The 19,474-nt window shown below is 43.3% G+C and overlaps 1 protein-coding gene across 7 annotated transcripts in view; it reads left to right on the forward strand.

Annotated features, from left to right (window-relative positions):
* The window catches only part of RUNX2 (runt related transcription factor 2), a 351,996-nt gene that overhangs the window by 81,780 nt on the left and 250,742 nt on the right, over positions 1-19,474 (forward strand). For 6 of the 7 annotated variants that reach the window (XM_027524843.1, XM_027524846.1, XM_027524845.1 and 3 more), the window contains one exon: positions 13,322-13,677. In XM_027524843.1, coding sequence (XP_027380644.1) covers positions 13,322-13,677 — 356 coding nt within the window. Of the gene's footprint in view, positions 1-12,802; positions 13,678-19,474 lie in introns of those variants that run through there. The other variant, XM_027524847.1, reaches the window with a different exon arrangement.

Below are 19,474 nucleotides of genomic sequence, written 5' to 3' on the forward strand. Positions count from 1 at the left end.
AGAAAACTCAGGTCTAAATAGAAATTTCAAATAAGTTTATTCACTGACTCATGTAAGCAAATAGTTATAGGCACTTATTGTATTCTGGACATTACGCTAAGTGCTGGGGATGAAGAATGAACAAAGCCAAGCCCTGCCCTCAACAGCAAAGGAGAGTAGGAGATGTATGGAATGGGGTTTTTCATAAGATATGTTTATTTTCAAATTTGGGTTTCACCTTTTACCCCTGTGCTTGTGGCCAGATGGTACAGTGTTTTATCCCTTGTCCCATATAATAGCTGATATAGAACCACTGAAGGGTTTCAAGCCAGGAAATGACATGGTTGAAATTGTATTATAAAAAGAGACTTCTTTGGGAGGGAGGTCCAAAAGGAAGGGAATATCTGTATATGTTTGGTCGGTTCATTTTGCTGTACAGTAGAAACTAACACACCACTGTAAAGCAACTATAATCAAAATTAATTAAAAACATTTTTTTAATTAAAAAAAGAGTCCTCTAATAGGAACATAGAGGATGATTTGGGATTGAGGTGGGTATGAATGGCACCAGGAAGCTAGAAATCTCTTGCAGTTGAGATTCAAGGTGATAGAGGCTTGAACTAAGGTACTGGTTATGGAGATGGAAAGAAAGTAGATAAAATCATACTTAGAAAGTAGTATTAATAGAATTAGGTGAAAGAGTAGAAGTGGAAAATGATGGAGAAGACTAGCTTATCTTGATACCCAAGTTTCTGCCTAATGGGGAATATTCATTCATTCAGTCAACTCATGTATACTGGTCACATACTACTAATATAAGCCAGGCTTTATGCTCGCTGCCATATGCTACCATATTATATCACTCCAGGGAACATTATTCACATTGTTATACATGGACTACAGTAGGAATGGAATTCCCTGGATTTCTTCAGTGGTGTGGTTCCGGATTATTTGTGAGCCAAACATAGTCGCTATCATTATGGAATTCACAATCCTGTGTGGAGTGGGAATATTAATAAAGATGGAGAAAATATAAGGACTGTGTACAGTGGGCTTTGGCAGCATAAATGTCCCTTGTTTCCCTTTCTGCTTGGAACAATGAGCTAGGTATACTGGACATATTGACCTTGACTGCTTGCAGAATGAATCTTCAAATGGAAATTTCTGTGAGGTCATAGGACATGTTGTTCTGGAGCCCTTGTTACAGGTTTTATGGGGAGTTAGCTAAAAAGATGTGCCAAGTACACTTCCCATTTTGCACTGCTACCCTCTCTTCTAAAATACGCTGAGAAGAAATATACTTACATGTGGTCCTGTTGCTCTGCCCCTGGAAGGGAGTTCAGAGGGAAGAGACCAAATCTCCACTCCAATATAAACCTTCTGAAAGTTTTTTTTTTTCTTTCAGTGGCTCCAAATTTCATGCTCCCTGACCAAGAAGAAAAGAAAGTTGAGCAACTTGTATTAAAATTATCAAGGCCACATAGATTCTCACATAATACAATGATTTTAAGGGAGAAGTGAATGAATTAAAACAAATCTCTTTTTCTTTTCATATATGTGTAATAAAAATCACTGATGGACTGTTTAGACTTTAATTTATTTAGATATAAGCCATCCCCCTTTTTCAGTGACAAATGCAAAGCAAATTTCCAACTATTTTTTCTTCCAGTTTTTAAAATTTTTAACACTGACAGTTGGAAATATTCTATAGAAACTTTAGCTCTGAATGGAAATGTTTTTGCTGGATCTCTGATGAGAGAGAAATTCTATGACTGAGTTTATAAAAGTTTGTAAAACAAAGTTGAAAACTGAAAAACTTTCAAATTTTAAGGCTGACTTTAAGATGAGTTATGGTTCTTATGTATCATACCTCTTGTAATTCTCTCCTTATTAATATTTTTTCACAGTTCAAGTTTTATCATAGATACTTTTGAAAAAGGTATTTTTTTTCTGTGAATAATACTATCAGTAGTAGAGAAACCATGATTAAATCTCAAATGACAATACATAATAAACTGTAACACCTCAAGTCATTTCCATGTTTACAGTTATGGGCACACTATAATAAAATGCCCTTTAATAAGGATAAACTGCTGTGAAGAAGTTAAAAACAGAACAAAGGTGATGTTCAATGAAACTACTGGATGCAACCCGCATTTTCAGCAATCTTAGAGAAGAATAAGCTTTAAACGAAGTAAATCAGATAAATATCTGAAACAATTCATCAGTTTCTTTTTTACTTGACAGTAATGAGAATAGTGTCATCTAATAGGACTTTTAGATTTGTTGATTAGCCAGGTTCATATAAATCTGACCTAAAGGCAAAAGTCAACATCTTAATTAAGATCTGCCAGGAATAGTCAAGTAGAAAGTTTTAAAGCATATGGAAAACTGCTATTTCAGAATGCTTAAGAGTCAACAAGCCATGGTTAAGTCTTAAATCTGGTCATAAAAAACTAAAGAAAAGTTAGAGATTTTACTTAGGAAGTAGAAATAAATATATTCTCTGGGCAAAGATGTAAATGAACAGAAAAAGAACTGTATTGAGAGAGGAAAGAACAGTAGCCAAGTAAGCTTTTTTTTAAAATGTCTTAACTCTCCCACCCCACTACCGCTTTGCGGAAAGTTTATCTCCACCACGTTGGCACTAGTAGGAAATGTCTTTAATACAATTCTTATAAAGATTTGATAATGGAATCCATTTATTAAAAGAATCCAATGAATGTAACACCAACACAATACTTACAGAAATGAAAAATAACAGGCTTTAACTGTATTGTGTTTGCAACATATTTAAGTAAAATTGAAGATAGTTCTAAAAACAGAGTTAAACCCCAAAGTAGGCATATTTTTGCCTTTTTTAAAATTGCATAATAAAAAGCAGATGATTTGTATTTTTGTTGCCACAGAGTGATAACCAGGTATACACAGATTTACCCTTACATATTATTATATTTTTGAAGGTCAAACTCTTCTGTTTTATCTGCTATTGAAACCTCAGTTAGGTACTGAAAGTTATAATGTGTGTTCTTTTCTGGGAGAATGTGGAATTATTGCAATTTGTATTTGCCTTTAGAAATAGATTTTAAAAAAGGAAAGATGGTGACAAAGCAGGAAGGTCAGGAATCGCTCTGTAAGTTTCATATCCAAAAGAGCTGGGCTAGGATTAGGATGAAAGAAATTGAGGCCCTGGCCTTGAATAGAAAATTTGAGGGCATTCCAAGAAACCATTATTCACGATAATATTTTCATGCAGTATTCTTAAAAATCAAATTTAATACCACAAAATCCACAATAAGCAAAGTAAGAATCAAACTTTAAATAAACATAGGATGGGGACCACCCTGGAGGTCCAGTGGTTAAGAGTCCATGCTCCCACTGTAGGGGGCACAGGTTGAATCCCTGGTGGGGGAACTAAGATCCCACATGCCACACAGCATGGCCAAAAAATAAAATAAAACGGGATTGGACCCTGTTTTGCAGGCTCTTCTGTCTCATCCTCCTACTGGCCTTGCTCAGAGAAATTTCCATTTAACTCTTCTGTTTGGACCGAGAAGGATGAATGGTCTAGAATAGCAGGATGAGGGACCGAGAGCAAGGCTTCTAGAAGCAGCTCAAATATTCTCCTTCCTGTATATGTGTACAAAGGCAGGCATCACGGTACCAAGGCCCTTTGTGACCTAGCTGTAAGTAGTTTAGCCAACTTTATTTCCCTGCTACGTTACAATATTCCCTTCTAGACAGGATAGCCCCTTTAACGTTGCAACAATTTTTTTCCACTTTGACTTAACACTGGATATTCTAAAAATACATCAAAGACCTCTAAATCTGCTCAGAAGCAATAATTAAGTGAATTTGGGAAATAGTATGTTCTGGTTTCTTTTCATGGAGTTTCAAGATGCATATAACATATTAAAAGCTGGGAGAAAATTGGCAATACCATGTCTATTTATTTTGCTTCATCCAGTGTTTGTTGGTTATTTTACAGTAGAAAGATAGCATTGCCTAGTCTCTGACTTCAAGTACAATAAGTCAGCATCATCTAATCCGGCTCCCTGGCTTTCTTGGGTTGGTAGCATTTCGCTCTCCACATCTTGCAAGATACCTATCCACCTACCCTAACGCCAGCTTTTTATCAGATGTGGGCATGGGGCAGCTCTGGAATTTTTGTGTGTGATTTTATTTATGTATATCTTTTTCACATGAGTTTTTATTTGAGTGTGGTTGCCTTACAATGTTGTATTAATTTCTGCTGTACAGTAAAGTGAATCAGTCACACATACACATATATTCCCTCTTCCTTGGATTTCCTTCCCATTTAAGTCACCACCGAGCACTGACTGGAGTTCCTGTGCCCTACAGTTGGTCCCCATTAGTTATCTCTTCCATTCATAATAGTGTACATATGCCAATCCTAATTTCCCAGTCCATCTCATCCCCTACTTATTCCTTCAGTATCCATACACTTGTTCCCTATGCCAGTGCCTCAATTTCTGCTTTGCAAATAAGTTTATCTATACCATTCTTCTGGATTACACATATATGTGTTCATATAGGATATTTACTTTCTCTTCCTGACTTCACTCTGTGTGACAGGAAGTCTCTAGGTCTATCTGTGTGTGTGCTAAGTTACTTCAGTTATGTCTGATTCTTTGTGACCCTATGGACTATAGTCCACCAGGCTCCTCTGTCCATGGGATTCTCCAGGCAAGAATGCTAGAGTGGCTTGCCATGCCCTCTTCCAGGGGATCTTCCCTACCTAGGGATCGAACTTGAATCTCTTATGTCTCTTGCATTGGTAGGCGGGTTCTTTACCACTGGTACCACCTGGAAGCCCCTAGGTCCATCTACACCTCTGTAAATGGCACAATTCCATTCCTTTTAATGGCTGAGTAATATTCTGCTATATATATGTGTACCACATTGTGGACTATGGGATTTCATGAGAGACAGCAAGAGGACTCTGGGTAGAAAATATAGACCCATTTAACCTATACTCTCTTTCCATTCCATACCTTCTCTTAAAAATATACATCGTTTTTTTTTTTTTTTTTTGCAATCTCTTAAAAATATACACCTTTTTTTTTTTTTTTTTGCCTCTCTGTGCAGCTTGCAGGATCTTAGTTCCCCAACCAGGGATTGAACCTGGCCCTAGCAGTGAAAGAGCCAAATCCTAACCCTCGGATCACCAGGGAATTCCTAATGGCTTCTAAGTGTAGCTTTATCATACCTCTTAGGTAGAGATAAATTAAATAGATGTAATGTAATGTTGGAAATGCTCATCTTATAATGACCCAAATGGAATGACCCAAAATGGAAACCACTGTGAAGAAGTACATTTTGGAGGATAGAAAATGTAACCCCTACTCTATCAGTCTGGAAAAATTGAGGAAAGCAAGACCACAAAGCACTTTTTAAGAAATTCAAATATTTTGTATTTTGCAATAAGCTCTTTTAAATTATGTTCACATAGTAATTTGAACAAGGAAAGTTTACTATAAGGAACTATTGACTATAACAATGGATTGGAGTCACAAGAAATTGGCTAGGAACAAGTCAAGAGAATTCTTAAGACTATAGGAAGAAGAGCATCCACCACCCTCAGGACTGAAAGAGCGTAACCAAGAAAGAGCCGCCCCTCCCCACCTCCCCAGGGGCTGAGATACCGATCTCATTGGGAAAGCACAGCCTTGACTCACTGTGGGGCACAGAAGTTGCATTGGTGGAACTTGCTGGAAATCCACCCTCTAGGGTGCTAGGGAAAGCTGTTTCCAAGTAGGTGTCTTGCCAGGGGCATGCCATTACAAAACAAAGGTGGAGGATGCTGGGAGAAAATGCTGGGTGCTGCTGGCATCTGGCTGTGCACAACAGGAGCCTGGCCCTGGAGAAACCAACTTTGCTAGGGCAGCTGAGCCCCGGGGAAGTGGGTATCGCAGGAGCTGTGAGCTGAAGAAGCTATACTTGCTGGGTTGTGGCAATCTGCTCTGTTGAGCATGAGAGAACCAGGAAGCAAAACCATTTCCCTCTGTAACATTTCTCCAATGCCCTCTACTGACAACATGTTGATGCCAGTGGGTAAGAAGAAATATTTAAAGGGCCCAGATCCATTTTCACAGAGCAGGTAAAAAAGTTGAATTTGGACCTGAGAGGCAATACGTTGATTATTGGCACCCTCAGGGAAGGAAAATGATCTAGAGAAAAATCGTGACTTATAGGAGTGTGATGAACAGATCTCACCCAACAGCTTCCTTGGTGGCTTAGACCTTAAGGCATCCACCTGCAATGCAGGAGACCTGGGTTCAATCCCTGGGTAGGGAAGATCCCCTGAAGAAGGAAATGGCTACCCACTCCAGCATTCTTGCCATGGAGAATTCCAAGGACAGAGAAGCCTGGCAGGCTACAGTCCACGGGGTCTCAAAGAGTCACACACGACTGAGCAACTAACACACACACACACACACACACACAACAACAACAACAACAACAGGATAATTTAGGTGAATCATGTGAAATGAAACGAAAAGAATCATCGAGTACTGATCATGGCTAGATGGGAAAAAGAAAGTGCTTTTTCTGAGAAAAGTCTAGTTCAGAAAATCCTGGGGGAAAACACTGGAGCAAGAGTTTCTGGGTATGAAATAAAGAGGAAAAAAATAATTAGGATGGTGACCCAGAACTGGCATCCCCTAGACTGCAGCTAAGAGAACCAAGTTGGATCATTTCTATTCTGCTCTTTTTTCCTCTTCTATTTTTCTTGACTCTCTTGTTGGGAATTCAAATTTCTCAGACTGTGCAAAGGCTCATTTTGTACTTCTTTATACAGACTAAGACTGTTTCGATTTATATTTCTTACCCTGATGGAAAGTTGGAGAGAGGGGACAAATAGTTCAGGCTACCATCCCAAAATCTAGAGTGAAATTCAGAATTGTAGGCAGTGGATTAGAGTTGGATAGCAACATGCCTTGGTGTCCAGAAGGTAAAATGCAAGCATGTCAATAAAGACATAGATTACTATGGGAAACCTTTTTTTACGGTGTTTTTAGGTGCTTCATCACAGAGTTTTATAAGGTTTTACATATAATTTTCCACTACTTCTTGGAGACCACTGCCACTGACACAGGACAAGTGCCAACATCAAAATACTAAAGGGCTGATTTAAGAAAATAAGTTTTATTTCTCTGACTTCTAGGTAATAAATGAGACTCTTCTTACAAATTATGTTGTCACCTCAGGTAGAGAGGGTGTCATTTAAGAAGCTGATCTTTTTGTCAAACATAACATGTACCAACCGCTCTAGTCCGTGTCGCTCCTGGCATACAATTAGGCAGGTGCTCTATAAATGTGGAAGATCACATGGCAAGCATAAGCCTTTTTATGACGATGCTGCACTCTCTTATAAATGCCTGAAAATGGCCCATGGGAATGCTAACTGGAGCAACAAGGAAAAGTTTACGATGCTAAGCCCCCCAACTACAAAACACTTCATCTCTTGTTACAGCCATGCAAATTTTTATAGGTTCATTGACAAAGGGAAAAACTGAGTGAGTTTACAACAAATCAGACAGTACTGAACTGTATAAAACTTAAAATTTAAAAAGTCAGAAAGCTTTGGGATCACATAAGTTATAAAGCTAACTGTCTTAAAAATATAAACGTTCTGGGCTTAGTCACGTCCGACTCTTTGCTACCCCATGGACTGTAGCCCACCAGGCTCCTCTGTCCATGGGGATTCTCCAGGCAAGAATACTGGAGTGGGTTGCCATGCCCTCCTCCAGGGGACCTTCCCAACCCAGGGATTGAACCCAGGCCTCCCGCACTGCAGGCTGATTCTTTATCATTTGAGCCATCAGGGAAACCCAAGAATACTGGCGTGGGTAGCCTATCCCTTCTCCAAGGGAACTTCCCGACTCAGGAATGGAACCAGGGTTTCCTGCATTTCAGGCCCTGTGAAAATTCTAGTATACCAGAAAATTCTTGGTAAGCTCATTTATGTTTCTTGTGTAATCATCTGTAAAACAGATGGAATAAACCTATGCAAGCCTTATGTAATTTTTTCATGTTCAGATGACATGTAAATTTCTTTACCCCTTGCTCATCTATGCAGTTAATGTACTCCCACTATGAAGGACAGTTGAAGATGCTGACATATAGAGGTGTGCCAGAAGAGGGTGCTTAAACAGCTAGGGAAAAATTATTAACTCCTCATTCCCTGTTTTAGCACATCCAAAATGATTAAGTGAAAAATATTAGTCTAACTAACAATTTATACAGAAAAGAGTAAGCTACTCTAAAAAGTAGCTTACTCCTTTCAGCTGCTGTATCCTTCTCAGGGCAGGGATTGGCAAACGTTCTCTGTAAAAACAAAACAAAACAGATATTAAATATTTTAGGCTTTGCAGGCCACGTAGTCCTTTCCATAACTACACAATTGTATGAATAGAGCTGTGGACACTGAAATTTGAATTTATATCAGATTCATATGTCACGAGTATTATTCTTCTCCAAATTGTTTTCTATCTGAAAATTCAAAAACCGTCCTTAACTTGTGGATTATACAAAAATAGGCATTGGACCAGATTTGGCCTATGGACGGTAATGTGACAATTTCCGGCCTAGTGGCAGTGCTACTTCTACAAGATCTGAGTGAATTTCATTCTCACAGTCCAAAGGATAACTCTGTAAAGATGGTTCTGTGTATAAGGTTTTCCCATCCAACCATTCAACACTTTAGCGATCATCAATATGTCATGATTTTTCACTGCATGTCTGAAAGGTTGTCCCACTTCATCAGCTGACCCACTGAAAACTAGTTTACGATTTTACAGTGACTTTTTCACTTTTTATCAAGAAAAAGCATATATAAAATGATTTAGCAATTAGAAGAGAAAACCTGAATGAAAGAAGCACAGCTTCTGGTCTTGGTTTTGAAAACTCAGTTATTTGACTAGATAAGTAACTTGACTGTTTCACATCTCATTTTCTTTGTCTGGAAAGTCAGGATTTCCAGGTGTTGTTACTAAGCAGTTATATTAAATGTTAAAGGAGATGGAGGGGAAAATTATGCCTGTATTTTCTGGAATAGCTACATGTTCAGAAAAATGTGTGTGTGTGTTTTAAATGCCATAATGTACAACAGAAGAGAGGCATATTTCTGGAGAGGAATCTAGTGGGTGATTTCTTCTGAACATTTTGAGGTAGAAAAAAAAAATTAAGCCCAAGAGTGAGCTCATGCAAACTATAGCATAAAATACACACATGTAAAATTTCACAGTTTCCCTCTGTGCCTACTATTACCAGGAGAGGTTCAGTTTAGGGGTCTGTAAAAATGTTTTCTTCCTTTAAGAGTAACTCTCTGAGCCAAGACATCATCAGTTCCAGGCTCAGTCAGCTCCAGTTGAAAGTGTGAATGTTCAGCAAGAGGATATTTTTGAAACGAGACTGAAAATCCGCTGTGCCAGATACCTGAAACGTTGTTAGGGTATTCAGTGGAAAATTTCATTTCCACATTATAAATAACTGTAGGATATTTTAAGGGATCCAAGACTAGTAACTTCCAAGAGTTGCTTATATTAGCTCCACTGAAATGTGAAAAGAAGGGAGGATGTCCAAGGACAGGCTATAAAGCTGAATTACGGATATGATTAATTAAAATAAATAATTCAACATTGATTAAATCACCCTTAAAATCCCCAGTCAAAGCACCCAAACATTGAGGCCTGCATATTTTGCCATCCACTAAGTAAAACAAAACAGCAATGAAGAAAGAGGAAAAGCCCCCAAAATGATTACTTAAGTTCAACTGCCCTAGAAGTTCTTATTCAAAAAAGAACCCGTCTGGTCGCCCATATTCGAAATACTGACTGTTACTTAGCGTCACACTTTCTGGTAGTCACTGGTTCTGCGAATTTCCAGGGAGAAGGACAACCCCAGAGAAGGCGGCATAACACCGACTGTGGTATTAATAGTTACTGAAATTTTATCTCCCTTGACCACAGAAATAATCAGCTTCCGGTAACTTCTCTCTTCCTTTGCAGCCCCTACACATTAAAAAAGGCAACAAACCAAATCAGAGATCTTTGATAGACTGAGGTACAACGTGCCCGAAATAAAGCTGTCCCGCTGAAAGGCAAAAAAAAAAAAAAAAAAAAGAAAGAAAGAAAGAAAGAAAAAAAGCCTTGTGTATGAGTTGTGTATGTGTCTTTCTGTATTGGCATGGAGATGTGTGAGCGTGTGCCCCAGTGCATGTGACTAAGTGGAGGCAGCGGTGGGGGGAATAAGGTAGAAAATTAATGCAAGCAGTCTGGTCTCTCTTCTGTCTTTCTGAAGGGTAAGCCTGGCTTCCCTTTGCTGGTCCGCTGCGTGCGGCTGGGGAAGACCCGACCCTCGTGCGCGCAGGCGGCGCGGCGGTGCCCAGGGTTAGAGCTCTCCCCTGTGACCGAAAAGATAATTAGAAATCGCACGCGCCGGAGACAGCACCGTTCCTCGCTGCGCATCAAGTCCGTAGTGATAAGTGGGTTCTCTCATCCCGCTGGCGCCCGGGCTCGGAGCCAGTAGTTTGGGGTCGAGGAGTAGGTTGGGCAGGGGGGTGTCCTAGCAGGTAATGCAGAATGAGTTACGCAGGGGCGCGGCGGCTAGGCTCGGGGTTTGGGGAGGAGAGGCGGGAACGCGGAGAGAAAATTGGGGAAGAAGTCGGACGAGGGAGGCGTGGAGTTGTCGATGGGGAAAGGGAAGGTAAAAATAAGCCCCAAAGAGGAAAGACGGAGCAGTGTCCCTTGAACCCCATCCTTACCCCCATGAGGGAGCTCGCCTAGCCTAGCCATCCCCGCCCCCGCCTCCGCTGCCACGGTTGGAAGCCCCTTAGTCGAAGGAGCATCTTTTTAGAGGGCATCCCTTCAGTGGTCCCCAAGCAGGCAACTACAGCCCTTGATGTTCATCTTGCTCTTGAAATAGGCTCCAGAGTCCTGGACAGGCACCGGGTCTCCTCTGCCGCGGCCCCCACGCTCTCTCTTCCAGGCCCTTTCAAAGGCGCAGACCACCCCCCGCCCCCACCAAGCGCCGGCTGGGCGCGTGGAAGCGATGTTTTAAAAACCAGGAGGGAGGGTCGTGGCAGGTCGCTACCAGCGTGAGAGAGGCGTTTGCGCAGAGCAATAAAAACGCCGATTAATGGGTATGTGAATTGGTTTAAATAAGATGGAGGGGGGTGAGGATGAGTGATGACTCAACTATCTTCCTGAATACTCCGAAGAGGAGGCACTGTAACTTTTCATTTCTTTTACAACGTCGCTTATTACTGTGTAGTGTCAGTTACCCTGTTAGGCATCTTTGAAACGTTGGCAACGGATGATTCTTACAGACACGTTTTCAAGCTTTGCGAGGTTTAAAGGAGATTGACAGCCAGGAACTTAGAAGTACAGTTCGAGGAGGGGAAACAGCCCGGTGCCCCCTTCTTAGGGGTGCAATAGCCTCAAGCGGATTTCCCGGCTTCTGCGGGCGCCGCACATTGTTTTATTTGTTTTGAAGGCTCAGAGTTTGAGGCTGGTCGGAGACACCCACGTGCTTCTGACTCTCATCAGCGTAATGATCGCCTTAGCCAGAGTCGTGTCTATATAAACCACAAAAACCTAATCATTAGAAATCCCAGCCTCCAAAAACCACATTTTAGGTAAAACTGCTGCTTTTTTTCTGCGCTCCTTCATCCTCTCGACCACAACTTTTTGGGGGATCCAAAGTCGCTTTTTAAACCCACATTGGGAAATAAATACATAAATAAATAGCCATTGAAACATTTTGAATATTTTATTTTGTACTTTTAATTTTTTTCCCCCGGGAGTGGTGGGGGAGAAATTAAGACCTTAGACCTAGTTTTAGATGCAGAATAGACAATAAAAGTTTGAAATTCATGGAAAACTGCTAGGGTTTTCCCCCAGCGAGGGTTTTTGCAACTTATTTTAATCATCAAGCTGACAGTTTCCAGTGCTTAAAAAAACTCATCCTTGTTCTCTAGGAACGACTAGTTTGAATATAGAAGAAAAAAGTGTCCAACACCCACTTGAGTTTCTAAAACTATTTTGACAAGTGTCCCCTCCATCCCAATTTTTTGTGTCACTTAAGTGAAAAAAAAAAGAAAGAAAAAGAAACACACCCAAACCCTGCAAAATCTTTTTTTTCCCTCGGGAGCCGCTCCGGCAGAGGTGGGGGGGGGGGGGGGTAGGGTGGGGGAAGGGTGAAGAGTGCTGAGAAGTCAGCACAGACGCTCAAGAATTTTCCTTCCTCCTCTCCTGAAGTTAAAACGAAAAATAACGACAGTCAGATCAGCCAGCGGCTCTCTGGCATCTCAGCTTCAATCTCCCTGGACCAAGAAGGGGGTTCCTTGTCCTGGGAGGAGAGGGCGAGAAGCAAGAAGACGCGACCCGGCGAGATCCCGCTAGCCCGGGGCCGCCTCTCTCGGCTTCCGAAGCTGCGCGCGGCGTCCCGGGGGCTCCTTCTCGCGGCCGGCGGGCGGCGGCAGCGGCTGCGATTCGTAGCCTCGAGATCCGTTGCCCCGAGATCCGCTGCCCGCGACTTACCTCCTGGCACCTCGAAGCGCGAGGGTCAGGGGAGCTTTGCAAGTAGCAGGAGGGAGTGGATGCGAGGAGGTGGCGGTGAGAGGGCGAGAAGAGGAGAAGGGAAAGGAAAGAGCCGGACCGGGGAGCCGGACTGGCAGCCGCCGCGGGAGGAATCTGAGTGCGCAGCCGGCGCGGGGGGAGCGACGGCCGCCGCGGAGGAGGAGGCGGCGGCGGCGGCGGCAGCGGCGCGGGCGGGCGGGCGGCGGCGCGGACGCCTGCAGCCGGGTCGCTGCGCGCGGCGCGGAGCGGCGGTGGCGGGCAGCGCGCGGCGATCCTGGCCTCGGGGCTGGACTGCTGAACCCACTGGGCTCCACCGCTGGACTCGAACTGGGAGGGGGCGCCAGCGCACCCAGGACGCGGTTCCCCAGGGGGCCCCACTCCAAGTTGCTGCAGACTGAAGCCTCCCGCCTGCCCGGGCCAGACACGTCCCGGTGCCCGTTCGCAGCTGCCACCCCGGGTGTTCCAAAGGCTCCACCAAGATCTGCGCCTCTCGGGTCTCCCCAACCGCCAAGCCGATTGCTCCGCAACGCCGCCGCTGGCTCCCGTCAGACTCCGCCCGGCAGTCGGCTTCATCGAACTTGATTTCTCACCTCCTCAGCCCCATCACCTCCAGCCCCTTTTCCCCCGTCTCGCCTCCACCCCCCCAATTTCCTCCTCCTCGCCCCTCATTTCCACCCTCCTCCCCCTCCCCCGGCCACTTCGCTAACTTGTGGCTGTTGTGATGCGTATTCCCGTAGATCCGAGCACCAGCCGGCGCTTCAGCCCCCCCTCCAGCAGCCTGCAGCCCGGCAAGATGAGCGACGTGAGCCCGGTGGTGGCTGCGCAGCAGCAGCAACAACAGCAGCAGCAACAGCAGCAGCAGCAGCAACAGCAGCAGCAACAGCAGGAGGCAGCGGCGGCGGCAGCGGCGGCGGCGGCGGCGGCAGCGGCGGCCGCGGTGCCCCGGTTGCGGCCGCCGCACGACAACCGCACCATGGTGGAGATCATCGCTGACCACCCGGCCGAACTCGTCCGCACCGACAGCCCCAACTTCCTGTGCTCCGTGCTGCCCTCGCACTGGCGCTGCAACAAGACCCTGCCCGTGGCCTTCAAGGTAAGAAACTGCGGCTGCCCCCGGCCCCCCCTCCCCCGCCCCCGGCTCAGCGCCGCCGGACCTGCCCGCAGGCGTCTCCGAGCCTGCGGGGACCCGGGTCCCGACCCGGGAGACCTCCAAGGCTCCGACCTGAGGGACCCCCGTCTGGCCCTCTTCCTCGGGATCCCCCAGCTGGGCTCGCCGCGTTAGTGGTCCCGCACGGATCCTTCCCTCTCCCACTTGTGCCCGCAGCCACCACCTCCGCCCGTGTCCCCTCTATCCGTTCATCACCCCTCGAGCCTCTCGGCCAAAGTCCCGACCCACTCCTCTGAGCCGATCTCCCCTCCCACAGGAATCCCCCGGTGCCCACTCTCGGAGCCGCCGCCGGGACGAGCTCCACCCCGCCCCCTACTCCACCCGGGCGAGGATCCGCGGCGTTCTCCCCTGAGACTCCCGCGCCCCGGTCCCCGGCATCCCGGCCCAGCCCGTACTGCGGGCCGCTGCGCCGCCCCTTCTCGGGATTCCGCGGGCTCCTACCCTCTCCTCCCCTCCCACCCAGACGCCCTTCGCCCGTCTTGGCGCCCCCTTCTCTGACCGGCTTGCGCCTTGGCTGTCCCGGCCTCTCCCGGGCTCGGGGGCCAGTGTTCGTGGGGTGCCGGCGCCGGGCGTTCGCGCCCGGGGCGGGGCGCCGGGTGCCGGTTGCTGGCGGCGGCGCGTGGGCCGCATTACGGGTGTCCGAGAGGGTCCGGGCAAATTTAGGGACTCGAGGAGCAAGTGATGGGAAGGCGGGACGGGGGCGTCCTCAGCCTGCAGACCCGCGCCGATTCCCGCTACGGAGGAAGGCGGGGCCGCCGGGGTCGCCGCGCGCCCGGAGGCGGGGGAGCCCGGGAGTCCTGGGAGCCAGACCCTCGAATGCGAGGCGGCGCGGGACAGTGGAGGGGCGGGGGCTCGCCGCGCCGCGAGGCTGAAGGGAAACCTGCGAAATGCCTTCGGTTCGTCCGCCTTGAAAACTGAGGTGACACTGTGAGATTTGCCTTATTCTTTCTTTTAAGAACTCAGACCCCAAAGGTCCCTCCCGCTTCTGAAAGGTCGTGGGAGGCTCGGGTCAGCGACCTGGGCGCCGAGGCAGTGACCACCCCCCTAGGCTGTAGAGCCCCCCCGCGCGTCCCTCAGCGGCCTCCTCGGTCCGCCTGGCCCGTTAGTTTGAGGGCGGATGTCAGCAGCCGGAGTCGCGGGCAGCGGCTCGGCAGGTTGAGGGTTTGAGGGTCCGGAGTCTCTGTGATGCAGTTGGGGTCCCCCAGCCCCTGGCAGCCCTCGCCCCCTCTCAGAGCGCCCCGGGTTGCTGGAGAGACAGGGTACCCAGGCCCTTCCTCCTCGAGGGATTAGGCGCTTGGGATGGAGGGGGCGGTGAGCCAGACGCGGAGGAGAGGGCTCGCAGAAAGATGCTTCCGGTCCAGTCTAGCCTCTGAACCCGCGAAGGTGGACCTGGGTCCCATGGGTTCTGGGATTGTGGAGAGCAGGGTAAACCAGGTCTTGGGGTTGGGTGGAGGGGGGGAGGGAGGAATCCCGCCAGTTCCTCCCTTGTGGACCCTGGGGCCAAACTCCCACGGGCCACTGGCAGTTCCCTGTTGTTGACCACCCCCCTGCGCCATGCACCAATTCAGATTCCGTGTGTGGGTGGGGTGGAAGGAAAGAGGAGTCCAGGTCAGTTAGAGCTGGTTATCTCGCTAGGTCTTCTATCACAGCAGGAATCAGAATGAATTATTATGGAAAGGGGATGTTGCATTCTGGGGCAAGTTTCATTTTGCACTTGGCTCAAGAAACGTGTGTGTGTGTTAACCGTCCCATTTCTCCTTTTATAAACCACCCATTTTGTAGGTTAAGCGTTCCTTCCTTGAAATACGGAAAGCTCAGAAAATAGGTGAATCGTAGAAATGTGGATTGTCACATTTGAGAGAGATCTTTTACAATTCATCGTCCAAGGGTCCAGAATTTTCTAATTAGGCTTATGTGAGAGTGGAAATTTGTTCCCACCTACCTTTCCCTCCTCCCTAAATCCCCTCAAAACACAAACAAAAAGCCCTGGATGAAAACAGCAAATAATAAAAATAAATAGATATTATATATGTAAAATGCCAGAAGTCAGGATATGAAAAAATGAAGGCTCTAGACGTTTGATATTCTGCATTCCGTTAGTTTTGCTAAACATGGTTTTAAGGTATAAATGTCTTGAACTATACTCTTGCATTTATGGTGCTGAATTGATTCTGAGCATGAATACTTTGACTAGAAAGGCTCTTTTTGGCACAAAGATAGAATGCAATTTAGTTTGAGCTGTTCTCAGATGTTTTGGCTATCTTTTCTCATTACCACCCTTTTAAAATTATTTTGAAAATAAATTGCTTTCTCTGTTATTCATCATACTTATTTTTAATTATAGAGTAATTTTACTTTTAACCAGTAAACAAAACCATAGATAACACATGGCCATATTAAATTGAATGTTTTAATTTGTATTAACTGAAAGATAAATTGAATTAACATACATCTTGACTTTCATGTTTTCCCACCTCCCTAAACTTGTGTTTAACAAAATTCAAATAGTGGCGGACAGCTGACATCCACTCAATATAGAACTTTTGTCTCTATTGAAAAAAGATGTGTAGATACTCGGAACATCCAGATTTTGACAATATTTTTGTTTGTTTTCATCTGAATGTTAGTAAAATCAACCTCTTTTTACCTTACTTTCGAGATAAAAGCCTGTGAGCGGTAGACTTTCTAGACTCTTGCAACATAATCAAATACATCTGCAAAGAAGAAGTAATATGAAGAAGTCTCAGTTTTAAAAGTGGTGACAGCAATTTGGCTATCATATTCAGAGCTATGTACAAAGTAAATTATAGTGTTGTTGGGTAGATAGCAGACAGGTAAATGTATTTAATATAGAACTTAATTGTTGAGAAGTCTGGTATTCAAATCAATATAATATTTATTGAGCCCATATTTTATGCCTGTGACACTGAGCTCTGCAAAGTAGAAGATCAGAAATGAATTCAGTAGACTGTGTTTTGATATGTTAACTTAAAACAGTGCTTCAAAATGATATTGGTGGTGTATTGCATTAAGACATGTCATGTACTAGCGTTGCTCATCTGATCGTGTTTTGGAATTATACGAGAGTACTTAATTCATTTATACGCTGACGTGAAAAAGGGCAAAAACAACTTGTATGCTTTAAACTACACCAAGTTGTTTATTACGTTATATTTTTAACAAAGTTCTGCAGTTTTGAAATGTTCAGTCCTCCCAGGTGTCAAGGAAATGGAAATAAATATTTTTAACGTTTTTCTCAGGTGTATGTCACTGAAAGCTTAAAATAGTTAAGGCATACTATTAGAGGATCCCAGGCCCTTTCTGTCTTGGGTAGCTGCAGTGATGAGAAAGCGATATGCAAATTCATTGCATTAGTTAATGGTCAGGTAGAAACAGTGGGGAGAACATGTTAGCCCTGTAGCCAGTAGCACCCTTGTAAGTTAGGAGTCTGTCAGCATTTTCATCCTGAAGCTTGGTGTTCAGGGTTCGTAGCTCAGTTGCTTTAAATAGCTTCAAGCTGAAACACTATGTAGAAATTTTAAGTCCAGATGTGTATTTTAAAGTTAAAAGTAGTGTAAGACTATTGCACTGCTTTTAGTGAACACTGCTCTGTATATTTATCAGGATCATATGTTTTTCTGGCAGTGTTAAAGAAAGAAAACACATTTTTTGATATATGATCTATTGCTCATAGTTAATTCTGCATGTTTAATAATACCTTTCAGTATTTGTCACAAGTAGGGTTTCAAAATGATGGAGCAATTTCTATTTGAAAATAATTTTTTTGACATCATTGGCCATTTTTCTCTTCATAAGCAAATATGTAGCTAATACCTATTTGACATAGTGAGTTGTATTTTCCTTACGTAATTAGCGATCAGATTTTATGTTTGTGTCATTTTAATGTAATTATACCTAAACAAAGAAAACAGGTTATTAAGCCTGTTAAAACTTTGCTAAACCTACTCTGAGTTGCTGTGCAAAACTATGTACATCATAATAGATCTCAAGTTGTTTGAAGACAGACTTATTTTTGTGTTATGCCTTTAGATGCAAGAAAAATTATTTAAAATTCAAAATTTTAGGATTGAGTAAATATAAAACTTACTGGTAAGACAATGGAAACAAATAGTTTTAGATGGAAAATAAATAAACAAAAAATTTAAAAAACTTATATTTGAAAACAGGCATGGTAAAATGTCATTAATTATTTTTGCCCCTTTGGGATTGCTGTTTTTATCTTTTTAGAAGTCCAGAATATCCATTGTTAGATGCTCTAAATTGGTTTGATACATGGCTTGTGAATTTCTGGCTTAAACTGAAATAATGCCCATCAAATTTCTCTGACATATAGTATAAAAATTAAGAAATGCTATTTTATATTTACTCTTCTCTGTACAGTTCAATCAGGTTTTTCTAAGTTCTAGGTTAGAGTCTAAAAGTAACTAATATTTGTGAAACTTTGTGATAGTTTATTTAAAGTTATCTTTACATAATTACCATAGGAATAAAACTTTTCCTTTTTGCAATTACTCCCTGACCTTTCTTTTTATTCCAAAGATAGATTTGGTCAGATTCTATCTTGAAAAATAATTGTATTTCAATTTTGCTGCAAGTACAATGTGCCCAAGTGATATTGGTCTTTAAGAGTAATTGATTAGTGAAGACTTGACTTCTGTCTATGGAAATGTCATAAGCAATTTAAATTTCCATATAATAAGACCACAAAAACAATTTTAAGGGCCTGAGTTAATTCTCTATTGCTCCGGTTTCAGAGTAGCTCACAGATTTAGTCAGAGGAAGCCTCATAAAAATTTTCAATAGTGTTTTTAGAGTTAAATATCCTTTTACTTTATTTTTCACAAGCTCTGTATCATGTGATTTAAATGCTAGTTATCGTGAGGTGCGCTAAATAAAGGAACTTCTTTCTCTGTTCTGAAATGTCAGGACACAAAATTACTTCCCTCTTCCCCATGAAGTTTCTTGAATTGGTAGATTTTATATTTGAAAAACACCTAGAAAAGTAACTGTTAAAGTTTCATCACAAGTTATTCTTTGCAGAACAGAACTTTTGTATTGGGTGGTGTGCAAACAAAATTTTGAGTGCTAAACTAATTAAAAAGTGATTTTTGAGTGCTCTCTACCCCTTAAAATGTTTTGCATTGCTTGGCTTTGGTGCAGATGAAATGTGTAAAAATTTCTTGATTCTTTTGGTTTTCTTTTAGATAAACACAGTTGAGTATCTCCAAGGGAAACTTTTTAGCTTCAGAGATCTACTTCTTTTTTTTTTTTTTTTTAAATCCTCAAACATATAATTATACTTGTGATTGATATAAAGTCAAATATATTCTCTGTATCTCCCTTTTTTTCCTCAGAAAAACATTAGTCAATCTGATTTGGTAGAGTGAATAGCAGGAAAAAAAAAAAAAACAAACAACCCAATAGATTTAGCTACTAAAATAGAATTCAGCCAAAACAGGAAAAGTTATCACTATATCTTGTTAGTTAGCACTTTTTTTCCAGGCCAAGTTGTAAGCCTCATAGAAGACTCACACAATTTGTGATGACCTATATGTTTTGTTATTAAATGTGATACATAAAACATACCATTATTTAATATAGCCATTATTATACTGCTTAAGCAAAGAAAAATGGATTTATGTATTTCACTCTTAGGGATCTTTTCTTTCATATTTTCCCATATTGAATCAATTTTCCTTTT

This window comes from Bos indicus x Bos taurus, chromosome 23 (genome assembly GCF_003369695.1).
Source record: "Bos indicus x Bos taurus breed Angus x Brahman F1 hybrid chromosome 23, Bos_hybrid_MaternalHap_v2.0, whole genome shotgun sequence".
NCBI classification, from domain to species: Eukaryota; Metazoa; Chordata; class Mammalia; order Artiodactyla; family Bovidae; genus Bos; species Bos indicus x Bos taurus.